The 25,075-nt window shown below is 54.3% G+C and overlaps 8 protein-coding genes across 8 annotated transcripts; 4 read left to right on the forward strand and 4 right to left on the reverse strand.

Annotated features, from left to right (window-relative positions):
* Positions 1-5,028: 5,028 nt before the first annotated feature.
* Positions 5,029-6,928, reverse strand: G647_08802 (uncharacterized protein; the record flags this gene model as incomplete). The annotated part of the gene is made up of 4 exons (XM_008733109.1): positions 5,029-6,287; positions 6,335-6,403; positions 6,454-6,579; positions 6,634-6,928. The coding sequence occupies 4 exons, from the start codon at positions 6,926-6,928 to the stop codon at positions 5,029-5,031; spliced, it is 1,749 nt and encodes a 582-aa protein (XP_008731331.1).
* A 2,952-nt stretch (positions 6,929-9,880) lies between these two features.
* Positions 9,881-10,797, reverse strand: G647_08803 (uncharacterized protein; the record flags this gene model as incomplete). Its single annotated transcript, XM_008733110.1, has 3 exons — positions 9,881-10,230; positions 10,278-10,663; positions 10,733-10,797. The coding sequence occupies 3 exons, from the start codon at positions 10,795-10,797 to the stop codon at positions 9,881-9,883; spliced, it is 801 nt and encodes a 266-aa protein (XP_008731332.1).
* An 887-nt stretch (positions 10,798-11,684) lies between these two features.
* G647_08804 (uncharacterized protein) lies at positions 11,685-11,854 on the forward strand (the record flags this gene model as incomplete). The annotated part of the gene is made up of 2 exons (XM_008733111.1): positions 11,685-11,738; positions 11,801-11,854. 2 exons carry the CDS (start codon positions 11,685-11,687, stop codon positions 11,852-11,854), a joined length of 108 nt encoding a protein of 35 aa, XP_008731333.1.
* Positions 11,855-14,199: 2,345 nt separating this feature from the next.
* On the reverse strand, positions 14,200-14,778 carry G647_08805 (uncharacterized protein; the record flags this gene model as incomplete). Its single annotated transcript, XM_008733112.1, has 1 exon — positions 14,200-14,778. The coding sequence occupies one exon, from the start codon at positions 14,776-14,778 to the stop codon at positions 14,200-14,202; it is 579 nt and encodes a 192-aa protein (XP_008731334.1).
* Positions 14,779-15,079: 301 nt separating this feature from the next.
* Positions 15,080-16,760, forward strand: G647_08806 (uncharacterized protein; the record flags this gene model as incomplete). The annotated part of the gene is made up of 2 exons (XM_008733113.1): positions 15,080-15,280; positions 15,351-16,760. The coding sequence occupies 2 exons, from the start codon at positions 15,080-15,082 to the stop codon at positions 16,758-16,760; spliced, it is 1,611 nt and encodes a 536-aa protein (XP_008731335.1).
* Positions 16,761-17,186: 426 nt separating this feature from the next.
* On the forward strand, positions 17,187-20,576 carry G647_08807 (uncharacterized protein; the record flags this gene model as incomplete). The annotated part of the gene is made up of 1 exon (XM_008733114.1): positions 17,187-20,576. The coding sequence occupies one exon, from the start codon at positions 17,187-17,189 to the stop codon at positions 20,574-20,576; it is 3,390 nt and encodes a 1,129-aa protein (XP_008731336.1).
* Positions 20,577-20,771: 195 nt separating this feature from the next.
* G647_08808 (uncharacterized protein) lies at positions 20,772-21,086 on the forward strand (the record flags this gene model as incomplete). The annotated part of the gene is made up of 1 exon (XM_008733115.1): positions 20,772-21,086. A coding segment is annotated over one exon (315 nt), but the record flags the coding sequence as incomplete, so codon positions are not given.
* A 1,141-nt stretch (positions 21,087-22,227) lies between these two features.
* On the reverse strand, positions 22,228-25,002 carry G647_08809 (uncharacterized protein; the record flags this gene model as incomplete). Its single annotated transcript, XM_008733116.1, has 2 exons — positions 22,228-24,908; positions 24,963-25,002. The coding sequence occupies 2 exons, from the start codon at positions 25,000-25,002 to the stop codon at positions 22,228-22,230; spliced, it is 2,721 nt and encodes a 906-aa protein (XP_008731338.1).
* Positions 25,003-25,075: the final 73 nt, after the last annotated feature.

Below are 25,075 nucleotides of genomic sequence, written 5' to 3' on the forward strand. Positions count from 1 at the left end.
TGATTTGGTACTAGCCTTGTTTTCGATATCTCCTGAGGCGCGACGATGGTAAGACTGTCACATAATTCTACTCGTTGGAGCTTCGACCAATCCATTATAGGGGAGCACTCGGTCAGAGTTCGACGGACAGAATCAGATCCATGGCCTACCATTGACATCAATGGTTGGGTTGTCTATTGCTTGCATGTGTCTTGCTACAGAGATTGGCAAGGCGAGAGGACTTGCAAGCACTCACCTCTTGCAGCTCCAAAGAAGACAGTGTCCCTCCAGGGGTTCGCAACTTCCGCTGAAGGAGTATACGACGGGATGCGAAATTAAAAGTCCATGTGTCACGACTGCCGCGTCTGTGGCCCATTCTGTCATGTCACGGCATGAGAAGGCGGTAGAAGCCGACCTCTGGCGATACAAATCTCCCTTCTCAGCGTGAGTTGCCGTGATTAAGCACCACCTTACCATGCAGTTGCTGGTTCAGGCAACTCTGCACCTGAACAAATGTCCTTGGCCAGGTGGTCGTCCTGTTCCTTTCCAAGAAACGTTTAGTCTGTGCTTTAACGGGCAGCCAGAGGAATGTCGGCAATTGAGGAACTGGCCGACGGTTGATGTCGAGGCTGGAGGTAGAGGGACTTGGATTGCCCTGGAACAGTCACACCCAGGTAGCGCTTACGACACGGGCCGTCACAGACGCACATTCATCCGCGTGGCCACAGCTACCTGTACGTGAAGCAGTCTCCATCCTTCTGTGGCCTTCAACAAACACGAAGGTCAGCCGGTAGCCTGCTTTAACTTACCGTCCTACCAGTACAAAGGAGCTGAAGTCGAGGGCACCGGCGTCGAGTCTTTCCGTAGACGGATCTTTCGTAATCATCGCTCCGCATTCCAAATACACTTTTCAGCAGCAGACCAACTAACCCTCTAACGAGCGAGGCTGATGAATAATGCCTGACACTGAGGACCACGGGTGCCCAACCACCGCCTTTCTTTCCCTCTGCTGCGTGAGGCTGTTGCTTCTCGTCACGCCACGAAAAAGGACCCTGCTGGTGCTGCAGCCGCAATTGGACTTCGTTGTATGGATGATCGACGTCGGCAGCAGGGCGGGAAAAGACTGACCCTTGCATGTCGACTGCTTAAGCGAAGGGCCCAGGCAAAGGTTTCCTGTAAACCCATTTCTATCAGACTTCCACAGCCTCATCACATCACACCCCATCTCACGAAGACCAGCATGACCTCAGCCTGCTCACTGTGCTCGGAATCCCCACTCGTAGCGACCGAAGGGGGTCCACCCCTCGCACACGAGCCTTCGGAACATTCTTTCCTTTGTCAGCATTTCCATCGCCATCCGCATCTTTCAAAGTCTGTCCCCTCGTTTCGTCCTGCTTGCATGAGATGCCCTCTCTGGCTGTTGGTTGGGTGTGGAAGAGGCCGAAGACGAAGACCCTGAAGGCGATTGCATCCCCAATGGGTTTGCATATGCCTCGAAGCCTCTCTGCACACGCATCGCGTAGGTACGTCTCGTCAATAATGCTGAGCAAGCCTCGGCACCGCAAAGGTCTGAACGATCCACGTGTCACAATCACTCCCATACAGACTGTAACGCACCGCTGCTGATGGTGCTGATGGTGCCGCCGCCGCCGCCGCCTCGCCTCTCGCAAGCTTGGCTTCCTTAGGCTGCATCCTTCTGCAAGACAAGGTGGCGATGGATATTCGAGGGGATAACGGTGGGGGTTATTCCGCCGGCGGCAAGGTCTCGCCTTGGAAGGACATTGCTCGAAAAGGGTATGTGGCCTATCTCAGTAAGGGCAGGTCAAGTATGCTCGCCATTCGTCCCCAGTATGTCAATGAATAATGCCAATCCATATCTCTCTGACCCCCGGCAAGTGTCAACCGAAACATATTGTCGCACAACAGAGTCGGCCACGGGACTCTGTGCACCGAGCAATGTGCTTCTTCCCAGCCATCTCGTGCAGGTGAAGACATGCAGTGTGACAGGACATTGAGGTGATTAGTCAAATGCAATATTCCTTTCACGGCCACCGAGAATCTCGTGGAGAATGAGTTCCTCCAGTGTCTCAAACTCGCCGCGGAGCCGGGAAACCATCACTGTATGCACGATGGAATACTACACAGGTAGTCAGTAGCGGAAGACCTGTCACTCAGTTTCCTTGTGCATCTCATCTCGACGTCCTTGGCTTTGCCCCTGCTCACAAGAGGTGGCACCGCAGCAGCAGCAGCAGTAGCAGATGTGAATTAGGATAAACAGGGCACGAAGAGACGGTCCCCTGCCGTGTCTCGGACGGCCATGGCATCAAGTCAACGACTTACTGGGAGGTTCAGTCAAGTTCGGTCCATCTACACCGATAGTGACTGTATCAGACGGAGCAGCAGGAGAGGACGGGCCAGGATAGGACAGCATATGATAAGATTGATTCTAGCGAGACCCATGTCCTACAGTGCCGTGGATGTTATCATGGAATACGGTATGTTACCCTGATACATTACACTGTACGATACGCTGTTGTAGTCTGTCGTGTCGTGTGTGCGAGCGCCTTCGTGCGATCTATTTGCTGCTGCTGCTCTGTATCAGAATGAGGATACGGTCCGTCGTCGCGTGTAGGCCACGACACGGAGGCTCGCGTGTGTGAGTTAGCGGGTGAGCCAGCCAGCCAGCAGGCCAGCAGGCCAGCCAGATATATACTGTACCTCAACCTTACGTTCAACCTGAACCTGAACGTTGACCTCGACCTCGACCTCAGCGTTAACCTTCATCTCAACCTCGAGCTTAGCGTCAATGATAAGCCCAATCTCATATGCATCACGCGCAGATTATGATTACCGTATCCCTTTCAGTTGCTGCCTTGCCTTGCCTTGCCTTTGCTTATCTGTCTGCCTCAACTCACCTACTTCGGCAGCTTTCCTTTGTATTCTTCGTTTCGGGTCTGCCGTGTCATTGAAGGAACTGAGTAGCGTTAAGGTCCCGGACCAGATATGTTTCTGACATGACATGACCTGACCTGACCTGACTTATAGCCTGGCTGGTCAGCTAATCGACTAGTCGGTCGGTGAGTAGGTACTCAAAAATCAGTGAGATTATCAGGAACGTTGTAGCAGAAGGAGAAGCAGTCATCAGACATATCAAGGTAATGCGAATCCCCGCGCGGACAAGTTGGGAAAAAAAAAAGAAATCATCGACCACGAATCTGTACACGTGGCTACGCCTGTAAGTAAGTCATATATGTAGGAGTGGTTTACTTCATGCCTTTACATCATCCCTCGATCAGACTGTATCATGTCATGTCACATTCAGTTCACTGTAGGAGAGCAGAGCAGAGCAGAGCAGGGAGACTGTAAGATTGATTAGTATACGGAGTATCCCTTCTTTTCCTCTCGATCTTCCTATATAATAATGTCGTTATGGGGCTTGACTGAGTTGCAGGAAGAGAGAGAGAGAGAGCTCTAATGCTAGAGCTGAAGTAAGTACCTGATTAATCTGTAGCCTTGTACCTATGTAGCTATAATATGTTAGCTAGCCAATGAGCATGCACCGCCACTATGATCCAGGGTGGTTGCATCATTGTATTGAGCAGCGGTACCGCAAGTAGACTGTAGATGGTATATTGGCCATGAGGCTGGCTATGGCGTATTCTGCAAGAGGCTCACGGGTCATGACGGTATTTGTCCTTCACCGAGCTCACCATGTACCGTATCGACATGCCTGCCATGACAGCGGACGGCAAGTGCAGCGACTGAAATGTCCTCGGACGTTGGTCGCGTCAGCGTACCAGGTTGGCAAATCAATGGGTATGTCCTTGCTCTTATTCGTGCCGGCGTTGCAGAGCATCCAAATGTCGGTGGAACCAAGCATGTCGCTGTGGATGGTATCACACAGGCAGGAAGACCGTACCGTGTGAGATGACACATGCCGTCGCCGCAGAAGCTGTCTGTCTGAGCAGGATCCGCACACACCTGATGTGGGAACATTCAATGCCTTTGCCTCCACTGGCTTGCCACGCCACGTTCCAGGGACTGGCTTGGATTGCTTCGCCACCATTCCACTTTCGGGTTGCTTTCGCCTCCCTCCATACTGAGTACATGGCGTCCTCCCCTGGCCCGACATTCCGCAGCCGTGCTTACCCCAAGGGTCGGCAATCCCCCAAGGATGTTACCGACACAGGTATGTTTCATTTCCACATTCGTGGAACTGGTGCAGCTGCCATGGATCCTCGAGAATACTGTTTCTCACCCGCCAATCTGATTCGCCCAAGGCTGAAGGTCGACATCATGTAGCAATGTGTCCTCCTGAGAGAGAGGGTGCGCATCCATCCGCACCAGGTATCCCGTGCCCGATGCTGCGTGGTTGGACAGAATCCTGGACCCCTCCTCGTACCTCCAAAGTAGGCGAATCTTGTTGCTCTGAAAGGTCGACTGAGAGTCGCAATCGACGGAGTGCACGAGCATGTGGCGAGGCTGCGTCTATGGTTGCCTTTGCCTGATCCTGCCCTTGCCTTCCGCTCCTTTTCCAAAATCGATCATGTCGTTTTCGGCAAATGAAACATGCTCAACAGGACGTGAACGCAAATAGGCTATATCTTTTGTTTATACCTCCGGTCAATCCGCAGCCAGGCAGATACGGAAACAAATGTCTTAATAACGCCACGCGCAATGTGATGCAATGGTGTAATGCAATCGTAACTTTCGATTAGGTGAGGCGAGGTGATGAGATGAGCATTCGTTCTTCGGCATCGTGCATGCTCATCGAACTGGGGTGCGAAGTGTCTTGAATGGGGGTTTCGGGCACGCTGAACCTTCAAAGCCCCGGCCCGACACCAGAATGGCTGAAATTGGGTTGACTGTCGGGGCGACAAGTAGGAGTTGACAAGCTGTTGTCCGAATAACGCGACTCGGAAGGCGTCCGCCAAGTCGGTGTGGCGTATCACAGCCCAGCTTGGATAACCGAATGGCGGTGAGACATGCATCTGGTCTCCATGGCCTCGTCCCAACAGCCGTGTCGGACGTAACGGGCAAATGCCCTCATCAATTGAGAAAGCTCCTTCTCGCGTTCCTGGCTCTTTCACTCGAGTAGGCGTCGATCTTGACTCCGATGAAGACGATCTCAAATCCTCCTCGTATCGTATCCTGGGAGTTAGGTTGCACCCGCAGTCGCCACTGGCCGGTGCGAATTGTCCACTCCCCAAGCTCCTCTTGGCTGTTCTGCCGTTTCCTTTTCTTCGTGGATGGCTCAGAAAGTCTGGTCGTCTGGATCGGAGCCACAGGGAGAGATCCGCGCGCTGCACCTGTATGAGAGGGTACACCTCCCGGCGTCTGTCGAGTTTGAGGTCGCCGCTGCTGACCGCCAGCCGTGGAAGGGCCAGGTTTGACCGCTGTTCCTTCGCTCATGACATCGGATTCAGACTCGGATTCGCTGGCCACTGTTGAAGGCCCGTGCTGCATGACCTGCCCTGCCGGACTGTCCCAGTCGATCTCCAAGCTCTCTCCGTCCAGTGTGATGTCCGTTGCAGGTTCAAAGCGCACCTTCACCCGGTCTTCGCTTAGAGGCGTGTGTCCAGGACTGGCTGACTGCGAAGACCTTCCTCCCGACAGCATCATCAGCCCTAGCGGTGCATTCGTCGGCAAATTCATTTTGTTCGCCACAACCTGGAACAGCGAGGACACTCGAGCTTTGGCTAGCCCGTGGAGATCGGCCCTCATGTCGGTCAAATCCAGCACGGTGCTCTCAGCCCCTATCTCCACCACCATTTCGTATGAGGTGTCGTCTACGAATGGTCTCGCGTAGTAAACCCATCCACCAGTGGTCGACTTCTCGCCGAGTGAATCATCACGGGTGTACGAGACGCCCGAGGGTTTGACGTCTTCCAGTCGCAGACAAATTTCGTGTTTCTGGCGCTCTAGATTGTAGCTGATCTCGTGCGCAATAATCTTCTGCTCCAAGCCGCGCAGATGGAAATAGCGGCAGTCTCGTAGTAGCTCAGATCGGTGTGATTCGTTGCGGATATGGAGAGGGTAGCCTCGAAGTAGATGTAGTAATTCTGCAAAGATTTCTGCCGACCGGCCAGGAACATACGGCGGGGTTATAGACGGTGGACGGAGAAGTCCCCGGCGGTCAAGGCCCGGGAAGACCTCGCCGGGTGTCGAGAAGAAGACTGCAAACCCTAGTGAGAAGAAGTTGGGCGAGTTTCCGGGTTCTGAGAAGATGTCTTTCGGGATCTGAAAATGGCGCTCGCCAATCTGAATGAAGATCTCTGATTCGAACAGCTGATCGATTAGACGGGGTACTGTACAGCTATCAGCTTTCGACCACGGCGAGTCCACTCGTACATACAGCTGTAGAATTGAGCATCTGCAAAGAGTTTTACGAAATGGCTTCCGTCGACAGGCTTGACATAGTAACCTCCACAGCAGTCAGTACCACGACGAGCACACCGAGGACAGAAACCGAACCTTGTAGATGCCTGGCCACGTCTCGAAAGGTGGCTGGGTCCCGGTCGATGTATAATGTCCTGACACCACCCGACTCCTCATTTTGTCGGATTTGTTCTTCGAAGAACTGGGTAAAGTAGGACGGGGCTATTCGCTACGTCAGTCTGATCGCTTGTCTGCATCCTCGGCTTGTAGGCTTACCGTCAGACGAGATTGAGGCGCCTGACAAGCGGAATAGATCGGATCCAATCTGGATGGGAAAGACCTTCTCCGGCGGGAGGATGGAAGGTGGATGCCCTGATGATACGCGCGTTCCCCTTCCACGAGTTGAACCTTGCGACGAGGTTGATGGAAGTATTGAGGGTCGCGGGGTCGAGCCGGAAGACTGGCGAGTCCTTCTGTTGCCAGCAGCTGCACCAGGAGCCGCCCGTGAGCCTGCTGGGAGCTCAGAAGAGATAGATCCTTCATCAGGCGACGTTGGACCGACGCCTGACATCCGCTCAAACGTCACAGAACGGTTCGTTGCAACGGCAGTGTCGGGACCAGGTCTGGATAGCACGCGGGCTTTCTTGTCGACGCAAGAATCGGTGGGCGTCGAAGCAGTCGAGCTCGCTTTTCGTTTCAAGGCAGATCGAGGGAGCAAGGGCGGAACAAAGGCCGTGACCGCGCCAGTACCATTTGCAGTGCTGGCCGCGTCGGCCGAGGTTCTCGTGGGTGGCGGCGGCGGATTCTTCGCAGGGGCGGAGACGGCAGCTGGGAGCCTTGAAAGGGAAGGGGCGTCGAACTCGTCAAAGTGGTGAATATTTTCGCGCAGCAACTCACCCGTAGGCTCATATATTGGCTGGGGCGCGAAATCGAGAAAAGGGCCAGAGGGAGCGATCCAGGGCTGCGAACCGAAGCTTGGGGCGCCTAGGGTATAGCTAGTGGCATCAGTGGAGGCAGCCGCTAGGTGGTGTCGAGACTCAAGATCGTACACAATGCTGGTGGGATACTCTAAATCCTCTAGGAGAAAGAAAGGTCGCGTGTCTGGGGGAGGGATAGCGGCGTCAGCAGGCTCGGCATAAGGGTGAGAGACGGTTGTGTAGGCATTGGCTGTGGCACTGGGGTGATTAGTAGCTTCAGACGCTGGGCCGGGGCCATTTGCAGGCCCGGCAGCCGTAACAGCTCGCCCTGTGCTGTTAGGACGGCCATCGGGCATGGACGAAATGGAGATGGCTGGGGAATCCAAGTTGGTGTCAGTAGTCGTATCCGAATAACTGACATGGTTGCGGTCAAGGTCGAGTATTGGGTGTGGGTCCGTCATCACTCAGAACGAAATGACCGTTTTGGGTACTGGAGGCTCGGGACACTCAGCAATCAGCCCGCAACTCCTGCCACGTCCGCAGCACCACGCGCAATGCATGGGCTGTCGCGCAGCAGCGAACTCAACACGGTGCCGATACCAGTGCCAGTGACAGCGCCTACGACAGCGCCCGGTCTTACCGCCAAAGGCCGCGACTACCGGCCTCGCCGGCTGTCCACAGCTGTACGCAGTAGGGAGCCGCCCACGAGGGGACCATCGGCTATGGGTCTCGTCCTTTGTGTCGGGGCGGGCGGTGGGTCGGGGACCTCTTGTTTCTGTCGCTTGGCCCCTCTGGCCGTTGCTGCAAGAGGGAAGAGGGCTGGCGGATGACGAGGGCAGTTGGGATCTGGACACTCTCGGGTAGGTTTGGCGGCAGCAACCAGGAGGATCTGGTGGCTGCCCGAGTGTCTCTGGCGGATTCTTTGCGGCGTCACTGCCTGCTCGAGATGCCAGGAGGGCAAGATCTTGGCTGGACTGTACGATGAGTAAGCCCTGAGTCATTGCACGGGCGGCAGCTCTATTGGCTATGGCCGTCTGACAAGTCTCCTGAGACGAGTCTTGTGACGCACGCCGATTACCAAGAGCCGGCGCCATTGAAGTCAGTGTCGGAGATGTGAGATGTGGAGGGGGGAAAACAGGTAAACGGATGATGAAAGGGATGCTTATGGTGATCAAGCCATACGTACCTAGGTAGTCAGTACGTACTGGAAATACTGTGTTATACTGTGGTAGACATGCTTCTCGCACCAGTGCGGGGCGGGGTGCTTAGGTGCTGCCCTCAACCCTAGGCAGCACGCCTGTCGAGTAGAAGACTCGCCGAGATGGCCGGCCCACGGATAGTCGGAATAAGGTCTGCCGGCTGCAGGTGCCACGTCTAGACCAAGCGAGCAAGTCAGGCTCTGTGGCTCTGTGCTGCTTGGCGAGAAGAAAGACGTTCGAGAGCTGGAATGCTTGCGGGTCTGACGTCTACTGGGACACGGAAGACACCGCCGACGTGCAACGCCAGTGCTAACTCGTAACCGAGGCCTGCGGAGGACGATGACGTGCGTTGTGGTTCCTGGGTCGTTCGTATGTGGCAGACCGCGTCAAGACCGGCTGAGCGCAGTCTTGTTTGCAATCTGGGTTCTTTTCGCACCACTGACGCCGAAAGGGGTTGCCAAAGTGAGAAAGTCAGAAGTCGACAGCAGTGCTGCGGTCGGCGGTCCGGGCCATGGGGTCTCGATGCTGGATGGGACGGGATGGTAGGAGGCTGCGTGGCTGCGAAGCCTGTTCGATTCACACCAGAAACCGTGCGGGAGACCGGGGTTTGTATGCAGGACCAAGTCAAGCTCAAGCTCCAGCTCGTGTTGCTGCAAGATTCGCTGTTCTCGCTTGACGGACCACCGATATGCTTCGTGGGCACGAGTATTGGCAAGCCAGATACCTACCTGCATACAACTTCAATGTCCATATGGGTGTGTCTTATATATCTGCAGGTGCAGACATTACGAGTATCCAAACTCAGCCACCATATTTGATCCTGTATGGCTTAAGCATTGTCTAGTATCTAACTCCGTCGCTTTCGCCCCCGTAGGGTTCCAAGCAGGCGCATCGAATATCACTGGCTTGGCCGTCGTCTCATTCAACCCCAAAACGTCGTTGCGGCTGAATATCACAGTAATCTCAGGCGATCCTCACTCGCGCATTCCAGCCCCAGACCAGATGTGAAACCAGACCGGACGATAAGCGCTGAGGTATACAATGTGCATTGAGGTATGTACTCGCTTGAGGAGCGGGGCCAAACCAGCGGGCGGCTGTTCCAGCGACAGTCCAGCATCCTGAATTCGGACACCCATAGCCGAAAAGGGTAGAAATCTATCGGACATACGACGTCTTCCCGAATCTGCGACCCCAGTAATCCAGGTTCGTATCGGCCACAAATGCTATCATGGCGGGCACAGAGAAGCCTCTTGACTTCGAGCGGATCCGGCTCGATCGCATCGCTGCATGTACTATGTAGCCCACGCACGGATGTTTCCAGCGCGGGTCACAGCTGACAAAGCTGCGGTGTCTACTACCAGAGGAGTCTTTTCTCTACCGTCAAGCCTCCAGGTTGGAGCGAATCCTCTACAGCGTCGTCTTGAAATCGCCTTCCACCTCTATAATCTTGGCAACAGCACGTTTGTAGGCGTCTCTTTGGTGGATTCGATCGATATAAGCCCAAACTTTTGGGTACTGACTCGCCGTGAAGCCCGATCGACTCTGGCCGGCTTCGAGCGGAAACGAAAGCATGATGTCTGCAGCCGTGAGGTTTTTGCCGCAGAAGTAGTCTCCACCATCAGGAGAAGTCGAGAGCTGGCCCTCAAGGAAGTCGTAATGAGATTTGAAGTTCCTTTGCAGATAGCCCGACTCAATCTTGCCTGCGACACTATTTGTGATGGGCTTGATGAAGAATGGTACCGCCGCATTCCGGATACCTGCTTCTGTGAGTGTCAGACGCGACAATGGTCAGGCAGAAGCTTACTCCCCACGATCAGTGACAGAACCATAAAAGGCATGATGCTACCCTCGGCGTAGTGCATCAGCATTCTGTATCGCAGCCAGGACTCGGTCTCGCCTCCAATCTTTCCATCTTTACCTGGCTTGTATCGCGTGGGAACCAGGGCTTTTCCTTGGCCGTCATAGTGGTCGCAAAGGTATTCCACGATCGCTGCAGACTCAGCGAGCACTATCGGGGTGGCAGAGCCCGGGATCTCAATGGTGACAACGGGGGATTTGCCGAGAGGGTGTACTTCTTTCAACTCCGGAGGAGCGAGCCGCTCCTTAGTCCTTTTGTAGGTTTTGAGCTCATAAGGAACGCCGAGCTCCTCGAACAGCCACAGGATCCTTTGAGAGCGAGACACCTCGAGCCTGGCAGATGTCAAAATACATATGTCTTCTCATGAGGGGGAGTAACGTCAAAGAGGGACTGTTGCTCACCAATGAAGAACGATCTTTGGTTCTCCGGCCGCTGGAGCACCTTCACTGTTGCCAGACGATGCCATCTTTCACGTGAAGTCCGGTACGTCAGGTGTCGTTGCTCCTACGGAGGGTACCTCTTGTTGACTGCGGGTAAGCGAAAGACTCTCTTTGATTGGGGCTCCATGTGTAAATTCGGGGACAAAGGAAGTCATGTTCAGCTTCGGGCGAAGGGGCTTACTGAGCGCGGGAACCGTGACAAACGGCGACAGGTAGCTTCCGATACCTGGCAAGGTAGAATCAAGTCCCGCCCAAGAGGTATGCAAGGGGAGATGTAAATGTTCTGATGGTGTTCTGTCAAAGAAACGTGAAAAAGGTCAATCGGTTGATGCTGATCGACACGAGTCCACTATGCTGGTCATATGCTTGGTGAGGCCTGATGCAACATGCCCGTCGTCATCAGACTTCTAATCGCAAAGTCCTTCTGAGATGAGTGACTGTGTAGGAAGCCGCAGATGAGGGCAAAGTGAATGGAAGAATCAGGCACCGCCACGCCAAGCATCACCAGCCACATCTGGGAAACTCAACTCCATCCATCCGCGGTCGACACCTCAACGTCGCAGGACGGTCAAGAGCTAACCACATCACGTCCACTGCCGCACGGCTCTCAATCATGGCCGGGCCAACACGTAAGTACAGAGAAAGCTCTGTTTTTAGAGCCTGCTGAAGATTTGAAACTGACTGCGCCTTTCGACAGCTCTTCGCCATGATCCCGCTCTCGAGAAGATGTACCGTACGTGACCTTCATCGACCGAAGACGATATCCCCCAGCACCTTCAATCTGGTTGCTGTCACTTTGCAGCAACTATCAGACATCCTGGGGGGGAGCAGGCAGGCTGACCGAGTCGCAGAGCTGAACAAGGAACGATGGAGATATTTCCGCTGGACACCTCGAACAGCTTTCATTTCCTTCATGTATGCCATATTCGTACCTACGGTTGTCGGCTATAGCTTTGCGAAAACAGATGTAAGTGCATTGGGAAGCTTTCGTGTTCGAGGCGGTTGAGCTGACGGTGTGGCCTTGAACAGGGTAAATGGGACATGCGGGCGAAGCTCCGGGGCGACACAATCAGCGAGTTCTGAGCCGCGTCAACATCATGAGACCATGATAGACGGTCAAGGACGATGGTGAGAGTGGCAAGAGTTGTACATATGCGGGCTGGTACTTTTCAAGCATACAGAGCTACAGAAAGCCGAAACCAAGCAGTGATTTGTTGTCCTCGAGGACCACCATACTCCATGAGGACTTGCGTTGCTCTTGAATGGGTCTCACATCTACTCAAGCTTCTCTCATCCTATCATGAGGTCTCCTTCACTTCGACCGGCTCCTCTCATTTCTCCTCCGACAACGATGTGCTCACAACAAGCATAGCTGCATCCGCTGGCAACGTAGCAGCACCAGCACTTCGAAATGCGCCGGACAGTACTAACTCGATGGCACAAGGCGCAGGACCGGCAGGTAGGCAGTATTTTTGCAGCAAGGTGCCTTACTTCGTCTATGTCGTGCTGCGGTAGAGTGCAGGTCCTCAGATACATACCAAAGATAGACCACCAATCTGAGAACAGCCTTTGGACCTCATCTCATTCGCATTGGGGTTCTACATGGGAAGGTAGGGGGTGACGCAGCAATGAGAACAAAGGACTGGCGGGCAGCCCGAAGACGTTGGGTACCAGAATGTCTATCCAAAGGAAATCTGCACCCTTAGTTCGACCATCTTTCTTTCAGCAGCAGCGCCGAGGGTTGACTTGAAGGAGACACTTGGAGATAATTGGAACTTGATGCGTACCGTTCGTAAGTCCAACAGAATCGTGCGAACCTTATGCGCCAACTTTAGAGTGAAGCATGCCTACATGGTTGTGAGCCGAAGCTCATCGTCCCCAGCAAGAGTCCACGGCATTCTACGACAAGAGTCCTACGCCGCCGCATCACACTCTCGACAATAACCCGATGCTCGTTCTTCCCTGCCACGCTCACGCTCATCATGAGCACCGAATCGCAGTAAGAACAAAGGTCGCTTTGGCGCCGACAGCGGGGGGCCTCCCCAGTTCCAACCCCCCTCGGAAAGTTGATCACATTTGCAACGTTGTTGGCAGGCTGCACCAAAGGAGTTCAATTGTGCACATACACTCTCGGAGGATCACAGCAGCGTGCTGCTGAATGCTTCCCAGAAGACTATGAGAATGGGCACTTTTGGAATAAACCCCTCCCATTCCGACCGACTGCGTGCAGAGACAGGTGGCCTTGCACAAGTCTAGCGCCTTGGACCTGGAGTCCTCTTCGTAATCAAGTGGGCTGGGCCGCTTAATTTTGCCTGCGTTGCTAGACGGCTACTCAAGCACAGACTGGATACTCTGTACGGTGCTGTGAATGGCTCTAGGCCATGATCCACAAGATGCAACGAGGTGGGCCGACTCTCTACGGACAAGGAATAGGTTAAGTAATCCCTGACTAACGGCTGGGGTTTGGAGGATGAATGACATCTCGATCCGACCTCTTATTTTCTTCACAACGATGTGACGGCTCGAACTAAATAGACTCTTGGAAGCGGCCCTGCAAGGTGAAAGGACCAGGCGGGGCCTAGGTATGCTGATTTATGACACATCTGTACATGTGGTAGACGGAGAATTGCCAAATTTCCAGATCTACCAGCGGAGCACAGGAGACCCTCGATTATATCATGTACAGGCACTACAGCACAGGTAGTGCAAAGTCTATTTTACATTCAGCAACATAGCGTTAGCAGCATGCACGCACCGTCGTCGGGGTCGACACCCATCGCGACAGCGCAGGGAAGGATTGGCCGTTCGGTCCAGAAGGCACGAGCGCCGTGCTAGACGAGTGTCTAGAGTGCCCGGGCACGACATCAGTCTGCAGCCTAGCTCCAACCTCCACGTTCATCCTCTCCACGATGGGCAGGTAGTACCTCGTCACTTGGTGCAGGTGGCCTTTGAGCCATGATGAAAGGAGCAAATTAGAAACTTGCCTGACGGATCCCATTTTGGGGCATGTCCTGTCCGTACGCGACATTTGGAACCGGATATCGAGAATGTCGTCTCACAAACACCTGGAGTTCCTGTCGCTGCCCCTTCATCTGTCCTATCCTCCCTCTGGAAGGAGAGGTCTGAGACGAGTTTCGAATGAAGAAGAGCTGTTCAAGGTAACTGTCGAAGATGCACCGCTACCCCCAGGACCACGTGGCAAGCGTGTGAATACCTCCACCAAACTTCTCACGCCACCTTCCGCCAGGTGAACGCGAAACTTTGTTGCAAATTTTGACTTCCACGTGGAAGCGGCTGACCAAAGAATAGGCAGTCGTCCATGTTAACTGATAGCCCTCAGGTCGGCGTGTGCCATCCACTGAGGATCAAGTCATAGGCTGTATCAGTGCGCAAAGTAGCCTCGCCGCCAGCGTAGTATGTGTCCTCTTTTACACGCGTTTCCACATTCCGAGGTGTTCGATCCCTTCTTCATCCCAGCGGCCCAGTTTTTCGTCGGTGACAAAGCCCAACTTTGCATACATCTTCTCCACAGATACCTGAGCATGGCAAAGAACCAGGCCGTTATAGCCGGCTGCAACTTCATCCTTATGTGCAGCAAGCCACTGGAAAGCCTCCTCGGTCAGAAGCCGGCTTAGTCCTTTCCCTCGGTGGTTGGCCTTTGTTGCGACGCGCCCTAGCTTGACATATGGTTCTTCGTCTGGGTCACTAACGCCATTGGGATGGGGACCATGTGGCGGAGGGACGATCCGGATGACAGAGACAGGCTCCTCTGCGCCCGACTCGGTCCTACGGTAAGCAACCCAGTGCCACGATCGAAGGTCATCCTCGTCCAGCTCGGGCTCCAGTGCACAATGTTGCTCATCGCAGAAGACTTCTATGCGTAAGTCCATAGCATCAAGGAATACACCGGGTGCGTTCTTGGGTCGGGGGTCTGCCGGGAAGCCATTCGGAGCAACCACGTCGCCAGGAGGCGGAAGCATCGCAATCTTGTACTCGGACTGCGCCATGATCTGAAATGAGAGGAAGATCTCCCATGTAGTGCCTGAGCAGCTCGAACTTTGGTCTATCACTTCCTTCTCTTTAGTCCCTCGTAACGATCGCCATGGTGAATAATTTTGATCTGGTCCTCCACCTCACGCGCCTTAGTACTCGGTCAGATCCAAATCCCGAAAGGGCGAAATTTGTCCGAGGCTGAAATCGACGGCTACTGAATCTTGTGATTGGTCAATCCTCAGCCAGATGGAACTTCAACTTTTCCCACCTTCATGGTACCTTCACCACACCTGATACTGGCTCCTTTGTTGCCAAATGTCTCTTTACTACGATGCCGCCACGGTCCTCACGACTACAACGCAAGATGGGTCTCTCACGTCCCGGATTTATAGCAACAAGCTCGGGCTCAAGTCTAAACCCGCGCACGTCTATGCCCTGATTTCCGAGACGGCAAAGTACGACCAGTTTCTCAAGGAGGTCATAGACAATGCGGGTCTGTTGGCTCAAGAACCAAAGGTTCGACAAGCTGTCCCCCGACTTTTCGTGTCACTGCTGACTGACCCAGCCATTCGGCTTCACACCATAGTTGACTCCAGTTCTTTCCTTGCTCCTGGTTCACGATCATATATTCGCCAAAAATGGCCTTGCAGCACCTCCTGCCCATCCTCTCCGTCAAGCAATCGAGAGACATAAAGCCCGCCTGCAGGGCGAGGCTACCAAGGCGCGTTTGCGGAGGAGGTGCGCCTCAGTAGATGAGCTACAGAGGTTTCTTTTGGCTGGGAAGCCGTCGTCACAGCGAGCGCAGCCACGGTGGGTCAGGGTCAACACGCTGAAGTCCAGCCTTGAGCAGGAATTTGCTACAACCTTCCATGGGTACAGAACGGACGCAGGCATTGCAGAAGTTGTAGGTTCGGCAGGAGCTGAGAAGGTGCTGGGGGTTGATCGTAATATTCCGGACCTGATCGCTCTGCCTCCGGACGCTGTCGTGACGAAATCACAATCTTACAGAGATGGGAGGTTGATCCTTCAAGATAAAGCTTCTTGCTTTCCTGCATACATGTTGATTGGGGGCGCTAGCGGAATTGCCTCAGTTGGCGATTGCATCGACGGCTGTGCCGCGCCAGGGAACAAGACATCTCACCTTGCAGCTTTGCTCGCACAAGACAGAAAAATGAAGCACAGGATCTATGCATGTGAGCGGGATCGAGGCCGGTCGAACACCCTGAAGACCATGATGGAGAGGAGTGGAGCAGATACTGTGACCGTGAAGGCAGGTTGTGACTTCCTAACACTTGATCCTCACGATGAGCAGTACAATAAGGTGTCGCATTTACTTCTTGATCCGAGTTGCTCTGGGAGTGGCATCATTGGGCGTGAAGACATTCCCACTTTGGCTCTGCCTGACAATCCAAGAACTCAACAATTAGAACTCAACAAAGGGCTAAGATCCTCGAAAAAGAGAAAAAGAGACCATGTCGGGTCGACACCTGTCGAGACTAGGACACAAGACTCCAACCAAGCCGAAGAGACGAGAGAAGTCACAGTCGACAAGACAAGACTGCAGAAGCTATCAAACCTCCAAACCAGAATCGTCGAGCATGCTCTTCGTTTCCCGGCAGCCATTCGAGTCACATATTCGACTTGTTCTATACATGTGGAGGAAAATGAAGCCGTTGTGGCTCGGATCCTAGCGTCACAAGTGGCCAAGGAGCGGGGATGGCACCTGTTGCGGCGGGAAGACCAAGTGTCTGGGTTGAGCATGTGGCAGCATCGAGGTGTTTCCAGGCCGGAATTAATGGCAAGCGAGGCACAGACGGATGGGCGGGTTTTGACCGACGAGGAGCTCGAAGCCTGCATTCGCTGCAATCCTGGAGACAGGGAAGGAACCATGGGATTCTTCGTATGCTGTTTAACTCGCTCGACGTCTACTGGAGCGGACTCGGGCGATGCGACTCCATCTGACACTACCGAGGGCTGGGAGGGGTTCGGTGACTAGTAGTCTCGGAGGGGCTCTTTTGTAACAATGGATACCCTCAGCCAAACACTGCAAAGATGCCAAGAAAGTCTAAACTGCTGCTAAGCTCAAACGGGAATCGAGCCAATCACCGTACCTGCGTATTGTTCGTGTCGATTCTCCTCGTCTCAAGATCTCACCTCATCTTGTCATGTTACCATCTATCTTACAAACACAGCGAGACTCTATTCCCGAGTTACATTTCCCTGGCAGCAGAAGATTTTTGTCTCGATACTGTAGCACGTGGAAAGACCGCGCCAGCATTGACGTCGGCGTCTCGATAGGATTTGTCAGCACACTCTTCAGTTTCATCCTGACGCCCCGCGAGGTTTCTTGTTCCCTCTTAGACCGGCAAAAGTACCCATCGGCTCATCAGCGGCTTGAACTGCTGCATACTCACCGTCAGTCATGTTCCAGTTCAATGGGAGCCAGACAGACCCCGTCGTTGGCTCATTAGCCAGCCACCGCCGGATGTCGAACTCCACCAAGAACGAAAAGCGTCACATTACGAGGAATCGGACCAGCTACAGCTGTCTCACGTGCCGCCGTAGGAAGGTCAAATGCGACAAAACTCGACCAGTCTGTGGTGGCTGTCAGAAGGCCAATGAGCAGTGCTTGTACCATGATGACATGACCCCGGCTCCCGCTGACTCGGTGTTGACGGAGGACAGAGGTCCAGTCTGGAAGAAGCGAAAGTCAAGCCTCGCTGAGCAGGAATCTCTCGAAATGCTCACAGCACAAGCTGACAGCACGGCGCCGCCCACTGACCTCAAAGCCATTGAAGAGCAGCTGCAGCGGTTGACAAGATTGGTGGATGCTCTTCGCCATGGCACCGCTACTGGAACCGATTTGCGGTGGAAGGAGCTGTTGACACCCGAGCAATCAGCTTCGGACTCTGGGTCCGAAGGACCTCTGCATCGACCAAGTATGGGTCTTGACATGTTCCAGTCTGGAAACCACGGGTCGACAAAAGAACTTGCCGATCTGAGCACGCCCTTGTCAACCTTGAAGCTCAACAATGGGGAAGCAAGGGAGGATCCATTCTGGAACCACATATCTGACGAACTGGACCAACTCAACAATCTGATGCGCCGGCGGGACAATTCCTATGCGATCTCAATTAGTCCAGAGAACAAGCCATGCGATCAAACGCGAGGTTGGGTGCCTCCAGTCGAGGAAGCGACAGAACCTGAGCAAGATGACTTCTGGGTTCCAAATGACTTTCACAAAGAAGCCGGAGCCAAGTCCCTTGAGAGTCTCGACCTGGAAAATAATGATCCCGTTTGTCGCATGCTGGCCTTCAGCAAAGCCAGCCTGCTACAGAACGTCCCTCTCAAATGTTCACCTGCTGTAGCTATAGAGCAGCTCACACAAGGACTTCCGACAAGAGCGCAGAGCAATGTACTGTTCAGGTGCTGGTTATCAGGCGTGTACCCAATCGTGGGAATCTTTCTGCCTTCGGACATATTCCAGAAACATGAGGAATTCTGGGACGACAGGGAAGCAAACGGCACAGCGGAGTCCAGACATCCCAACCTAGATTTCTTGACGGCATTATACGCGATCTGGTACGCTGGTTCACTGAGCATTTCTACAAAAGGGCTGCGACAGTGGTTTCCCCATGCCTCGAGAGCCAGGCTCAGCACCCAATTCCACGACCACACGGTGTTTTGTTTGCTCATTGGATCGTTCAGACGGAATATCAGCCTGTACAAGCTGGCCGCATTGGTGCTCCTACAAACCATCACTATCGCGGAGGAAGACCCTCTGCAAAGCAGCCTCTACCTAGCACTCATTGTGCGCTTGGCGTTTTCGATGGGCTTGCATAGGGAACCTACACTATTCGAGCTTTCCGTGAACGAAGAGGGAATGCGTCGACGACTATGGTGGCAGATCATACAGCTGGACATCTTCAATGTCGTAGCCAGCGGCTATCCATCCCAGATCTCGGAGAAATTCTGTGACACACGGGTTGTTTGCGAAGACAGAGATGCCTTCACACCTGATAGCACCGGTGACGTCGCTTCGTCGCATCCGAATCTCAAGGTTGTGTCGCCTCAAAGCGGAAAGTCTAGTGGAGAGACTCCGAATGCTGCATCATTTCGCACGCTGATGCTGGTGGCAAGGGGGAAATCAATCCTGGCCTGCGCACTCCGAAGCGTGGTGGGTATATACCTGGAAACGAAGAAACTCACAAATGAGGATATCCAGGAGATGAAGAGAATCATCACCGAAGTGGGCGACCACATCCACGGCATCATCAAGGCGATACCGAGCAAGGGAATGCCCGAGATGGGTTTTTTCCCAGACGTGCCCAAAGATGCACAGCACCGTGGATCCGCCAGTGACGCGCTTATGGGCAGCCCCATCACTGCCACCGACATCGCGTACTACATGACGTCTCCCAATGAAACTGATCCCTCGTGGCCCTTGGCCAGCTTTCATCGTCAAAAGCAGGCGGCGTACAACAAGTGGGCTCGAGTAAGCCTCTCAATGTTGGTCGACAAGATCCACTGCGTGGCATACGCACCCTTCCTCAAAAACACCAAGAGCAAGTTGTGGGGACTGGGCAGGCAATGCGCACTGCACAGCTGTCACAGCTTTCTGAGGAAATTCATCTCCATCGCCACTGATCCGGATCTGGAAGCGTTTTGGTGGAGTTGGCCGGCACTTTACGGGCCTCTTCATGCAGTTCTGATCATTCTCGTTGATCTCTACGAGAGACCCGCCAGCGTGGAGGCCCCAAAGTCAAGAGAGCTGGTCGACAGGGTGTTTCGACTAGCCGCTCCTGAATCGGGGATCGTGGGAGGTTCCGATGGTTATACCGTCCAGAGACCGCTAAGGGAGGGTGGCCTGGAAGCTTGGGACATGTTGCGAGGCCTTCGGTCTGCGGCTTGGCAGAGAGCGGGTCTTGACCCGACAGTGTTGTGGACAGAGGAGGATCAGATCGCAGTAGGAGTGGCGACTCCGTTGACAGAAACACAGAAGATCGCGCAGAGTCTCAGAGAAGACTCCATATATGAAGTGCAAACAACGGGCCAGGCCGGAAGTGTCTGGATGGACAATATCAGACCGACGGAGCAAGGTATACGATATATGGTAAAGCTCACACAAGGAGACTTTGACAACGAGGGTGGCGCGTTTGGGGAGTCGTTCCGCTGCACGCGAACTGCGCGTCACGAGTTTTTGCAAGGCATCGAGCGTGACGCTCGCATGAATGCCGGCAAAGGGCTGGCGAGGCGAGAAGGCCAGGCTAAAATGCCTTTCCCACTGAGCGGTAAGATGGCGAAGTGCTCTGGCACAGCAGCTGCGGCCAATGCGCCACCTGTGCACGTCCTTGATATGCACACTCATGTGCCCAGGCCAGAGGGCGTGGCTCGTTCATGCCCCAGCCGGGTATCCTCGTATCTGGCTGAAACGGGGGTGACAAACGGCATACAGTCTCTTCACGAAACGTCCCGCGCACCTGAACAACCGAGCTGGGATCCCTCAACCACCAATGGTGTCACGCACACGCCGCCAGCCACCAGCAATTCACTGTCCGAGAAACCTACGAATGGAGCGGTCCATGTGAATGGCCATACCGACGATTACGGCAGTCAGATCCCGAGCAATCACGCCGAACAGTCACACGAAGACCCAAGCTCGGTGTACGACGGGTTACACCAGGGTGACACAGATATGGACCTTGGCTTTGACTGGGAACGTTGGGATGCCGTCTTTGGGCAATACTCTGGATTCACCGACCTCATGGACGACGTCACCATGTCAGCGTGGACAGAGGATGTCGACGTGTGACGCGCCGCCTTCACGGCTGGATCGTCTGCCATGCCAGTCTAGGATATAAATATAATCGCCTCGCCACAGGAAGTCCTGCGCGCCCGCAGGTTCCCCGTACAGGTCCCACACGAGAAAATGGAGACCGCCAACCAAGACGACAAGCATCAAGCCGAGACGACTAGCTGGGGCGTACCAAAGCATCTATTTGACTAATCGGAAGTTGTGACGTTCCACACCGGCACTGGGCCTCAACGGCAATTCTTCGCCATGCACAGCCCTCGTCTCTGTAAGGAGTCGACGTATTTCCACGAACGGTTGCACGGGGACTACGCAGAGGCCCGAAGCCGGCATTTCGAATTCAAAGACCACGACCCGGCCGTCGTCGCCTGTATGGTACGCTGGTATCGTGGCTGGGACTGTCCTTTCTGCGGCCACCATAGAGGCCACGTTCAGGACGCCATGCTTCTAGCGAGGGAACTGGGCATATCACGATTCAGCGAACATCTGGTCGGGATGATGGAAGCACTCAATGGCGACAGGCTTTCTCGGCCGGATGCAATGCCTGTCACTACTACCGCTACCACTCCCTGATGCGAAAGGACAGAAGCAATTCACTCGTTTGGCTGCGCGCTTTTTTACCCGCTCAATCCACGAGCATGAATGGACTCAGAGATGGCGCCCACGTCTCCCTGCGAGGCCAGGCCAGTCCAGGGCGAAATGAATTACAGGGAGCATTGAACGAATCGGGCTCTTTCCATACGGTGGCACATCTGTATATACATGCTCACAAGAACAGATTACGTACTCCTGGTGGTTTGACATTGTCGACCTAAGACCCTAACTTCCTACCTATCTACCCACCTACCTACTAGTCCAGTGAATCGAGATCACGTCCTCCCCAGAAAGGAAGACTAACATCAACTACACCTAACCCCGACTGGGGAAGCTGAGAAGTCGAGAGAATGCGACGTATGATGTGTGATATACTATGTTGTGCATAACATGTAATGCGAGGCGAGGCGAGGCAAGCCGATGCGATGCTATAGGGTGATATGCCTAGTACGTGCTGTAGGTGCATAGCGAGCGACGATAAGTATCCAACCAGTCCCCAGAGTACGGAGTATGTCGAACGACGTCCTTAGGAATAGGATGACAAAGTGGTTACTCCATAGCCCCTTTCCCTTTCCCCCTTTCCCCCTTTCCCTTTCCCGTTGTCTTTGTCTTTAACTTGAATCTTACTCGTTCTCGATCAGCAAGTATGTAGCGAGCATCAAGACGGAAGTATCGCACGTAACTCTCTCAGACAAGGTACTCTAGTGTACCATGATTACTATACTGAGTATACCATACTGAGTATACTACTGTACACTGAGCATACTGTTCTGCCCCTATTCTGGTGCGGCTGTTCGTTATTCTCCTGTATACTCCGTCCTGCACTCCGTACTGTACTCCGTAACGGGCCACCAATCGAATTGTACTGTAGAGTACAGTAGTACTCTTATTCCAGGAGCGAAATCGGAGCCAAGGCCCGCTGGGACGTTCGAGACGTCTCTAGTATACTGTACTTGTCCACCGAGGTACACAGCCAAAGTTATACATTTCATGTCGTGTCGTCCTATCTATGTACTGTATCTGTCTACTGTGTCAACCAGTCCGTGCTTGCGACGACTCAATGCCCAATCCCCCCCGCCACCCAATTATTCCAATCCGGATCCCCTGGCGCGGGAAACATGCCTCGCTCTCGCTCTCGTCCTTGGGGTTGTGCTTGTGGATGATCATGCTGGTGTTGGTGCTGACGTTGTCCCAGATTCTGATCCTGATTCTGATTCTGATTCTGCTGATTCTGCCCCTGCCTCCTCTCCTCCTCCAGGACCCTCTGCCTCGCCTGCCTCGCGTACACGAGCAAGGCCAACGCCCCGGCCAACGCAATGATAATCAAACTTTCGACTAACCCGTCGTCAAACTCGTCCCACTCGTCCGCGGCGTAGACGTCGCCCTCAACTCGTCGAGCGTCGTCGTGGTCCCGCGTCGCGTACTCGCCATCGCCGGCCCGGTCGGCCGTGTAGCCGAGGAGTTCGTCATCACCGCCGCCGTTTTCGCGCGCAAACTGTTCGGCTTCGCGCGCGTCCATCTCTTCCGCGGCGTCGAGGAAGCGGTTCACCCACTCGGCCCAGCCGCGCCAGCGTTTCTTGCCGTCCTCTTCTTCGTCCTTGATGCCGTTGACTTTGCCGCCGCTGACGCCGTTCCACCAGCTCCGGGCGCGGAGTTTCACCAACGCGAGCTTGACGGGGAGGTACGCTTCTTTGTTCATCTCGAGCGCAAGGTCGTAGTACCGCTTTGCCATGTGGAAGTCCTGCGATACGCCGCCGATGCCGTTCTCGTGCATCCAGCCGAGGTTCCAGAGTGCTTGCGCGGAGTGGTACGATTCTGCCGCCGTGGTGTAGCATGTCGTTGCTTTGTCGAGGTTCGTTTGGGTGTCGTTGGTCTCGGCCGTGGGGAGTAATGCTGGTGATGGTGGGGAAGATGAGGACATGGAAAGATAGTAGTCGCCCATTTTGATCAGAGAATCGACGTTGGCCTGTTTGGCGGACCGAGTGAAATACGAGAGTGCGAGCTCCGGGTCGTTGAGGAGCTTGCTTCTCTTAACGATCGCCGAGTTGCTTGGTCTGAGAGCCGATAAGAGTGGGATGTCTAGGTTGAAGGGCAACGAGATGACCTGCGTCTTTCGGTCGAGGAGGTACGCCACGTTTGCCTGTGCATTTTCGTATCCTTGCTCCGCGGCCATGATGGAGGGAATGAACGCGCGTTCAAAGTCTCCCCTTTCATACGCCGAATTGGCTTCCACGAAAGAGGAGTGCAGGATCTCCGCTCTTTCGGCAACGACTTTGTAGTATGCAGCAGCGAGGCCGCAATTTCGTTCACGGCCCACGCCTTGGTTCGTCAGCTCGGCGAGGTAGTAGAACGACTCCATCACACCTGCACCAGCAGCGAGTTCAAAGTAGCGGGCTGCAGTGTCGATGTCGCCTTGGTCGAGGAAGAGGACTCCCAGGGCGGATTGAGCCAGTGGGAGAGACTGTTCCGCAGCCGCCTTCAGGTACGCACCCGCGCGGACACCATCCTGAGGGACGCCGAGTCCGTCGCGGTACATGACGCCCATGTGGTATTGAGCAAAAGAGTCACCCTGCGCGACGCCGCGCTTGAACCAGGTTAGGGCCTTTTCAAAGTTCTGCTCCATGGCTTCGCCGCGCAGGAACATGCGACCGATATATGCGGCGGCTTTGCCAGCGACGCGCTCAATGCCTTTCGGGGCCTTGGGGGAGACCTTGCCATCTTTGGTCCAGTATGCGCGCGCGACTTTCATGAATTGTCGCTGTGCTTTGCGGAAATTCTTCTTGTACCCTCTCGGTGCTTCGTAGTAGTGCTTGCCCAGCGTGAGCATGGCGTTGTAATCACCCTGTCGCTCCTTGGTGTCCAGATAGTCCAGGATATAGTCGATATGAGCCGTTGTCACTCCGTCTCGAGGGGCATTTGGGCCGGAGGAGCTGACGCTCGCGCCTTCACCGTAGATTCCCCCATCGACTTCAACCCAGCGGTATGCATTTCGGACGAAGGAGTTGCCTCCTGGAGGACCGGAGTACCAGTATTCCATCGCCTTGTCTGCGACTCTTTTGTAGTATCCCACGGCCTGGTCACAGTCTCGAGGACAGCCTATTCCCGCGTGGTAACGGAAGGCCAAAGTCATTTCAGACCGAATGTTGTCCTGCTCCGCCGCAAACGTGTGATATAACAGTGCTTTTGCCTGGTCTCTCTCCACACCACCTATCCCTGTCGCGAACATCAGACCCAGCATGTGTTGGGCTGTAGCATTGCCGTCCAAATCTGCCAGCCTCCCGTACCAATATTTTGCAGCGTGGAAGTCGCGGGGGTGGGAGAAGTTGCCGTAGAAATTCATCTCGGCAAGTAGGTAAATTGCATCGGGGTCGTCGAACGAGGATGCCGTTCTCAGCGTGTCAACCGCCCTTTTCAAATCCCCGTTGACCTTTGGTCCTTCGTGATCGTCCCGGTTTGGTGTGTTCATAAAGAGAGCGCGAAAGATGACTCTCGCGTAATGCCACACTGTCGGCAGCAGGCCCGTAGGCTGTACTGGAGTCACACTGTCCTTCCATGTTGGCTCAAAGTCGCGTAAGACCGACCACACGTCGTGCACAATTTCATTTCCACCTTGGGTCCAGTAATTGTCCCTCTGCTCCTCACTGGGGGGAGAGTCGAGCTGGGAGTCCAGCAATTCTGTTCTGGCGGCCGTAAAGGTTCGATGGCTAGGCAGAAGGACGGCAAAAGCAACGATCAGAGCTGCATGCAGCTTGCTATTAGTCGTTGGTCGAGATCCAGAAGACGTAGACTTACAGAGGAGCACCGTTGAGACGGCGTTCAGTCTCGGAGCCATGACGGCAGATGTACAAGCAGGCGCTATCGGTCACGCATTGTCAGAACCCTATCTCGCTGGGAAAGACCGGAGT

The sequence above is a fragment of the Cladophialophora carrionii genome, assembly GCF_000365165.1.
Source record: "Cladophialophora carrionii CBS 160.54 unplaced genomic scaffold supercont1.8, whole genome shotgun sequence".
In the NCBI taxonomy this organism is placed as follows: Eukaryota; Fungi; Ascomycota; class Eurotiomycetes; order Chaetothyriales; family Herpotrichiellaceae; genus Cladophialophora; species Cladophialophora carrionii.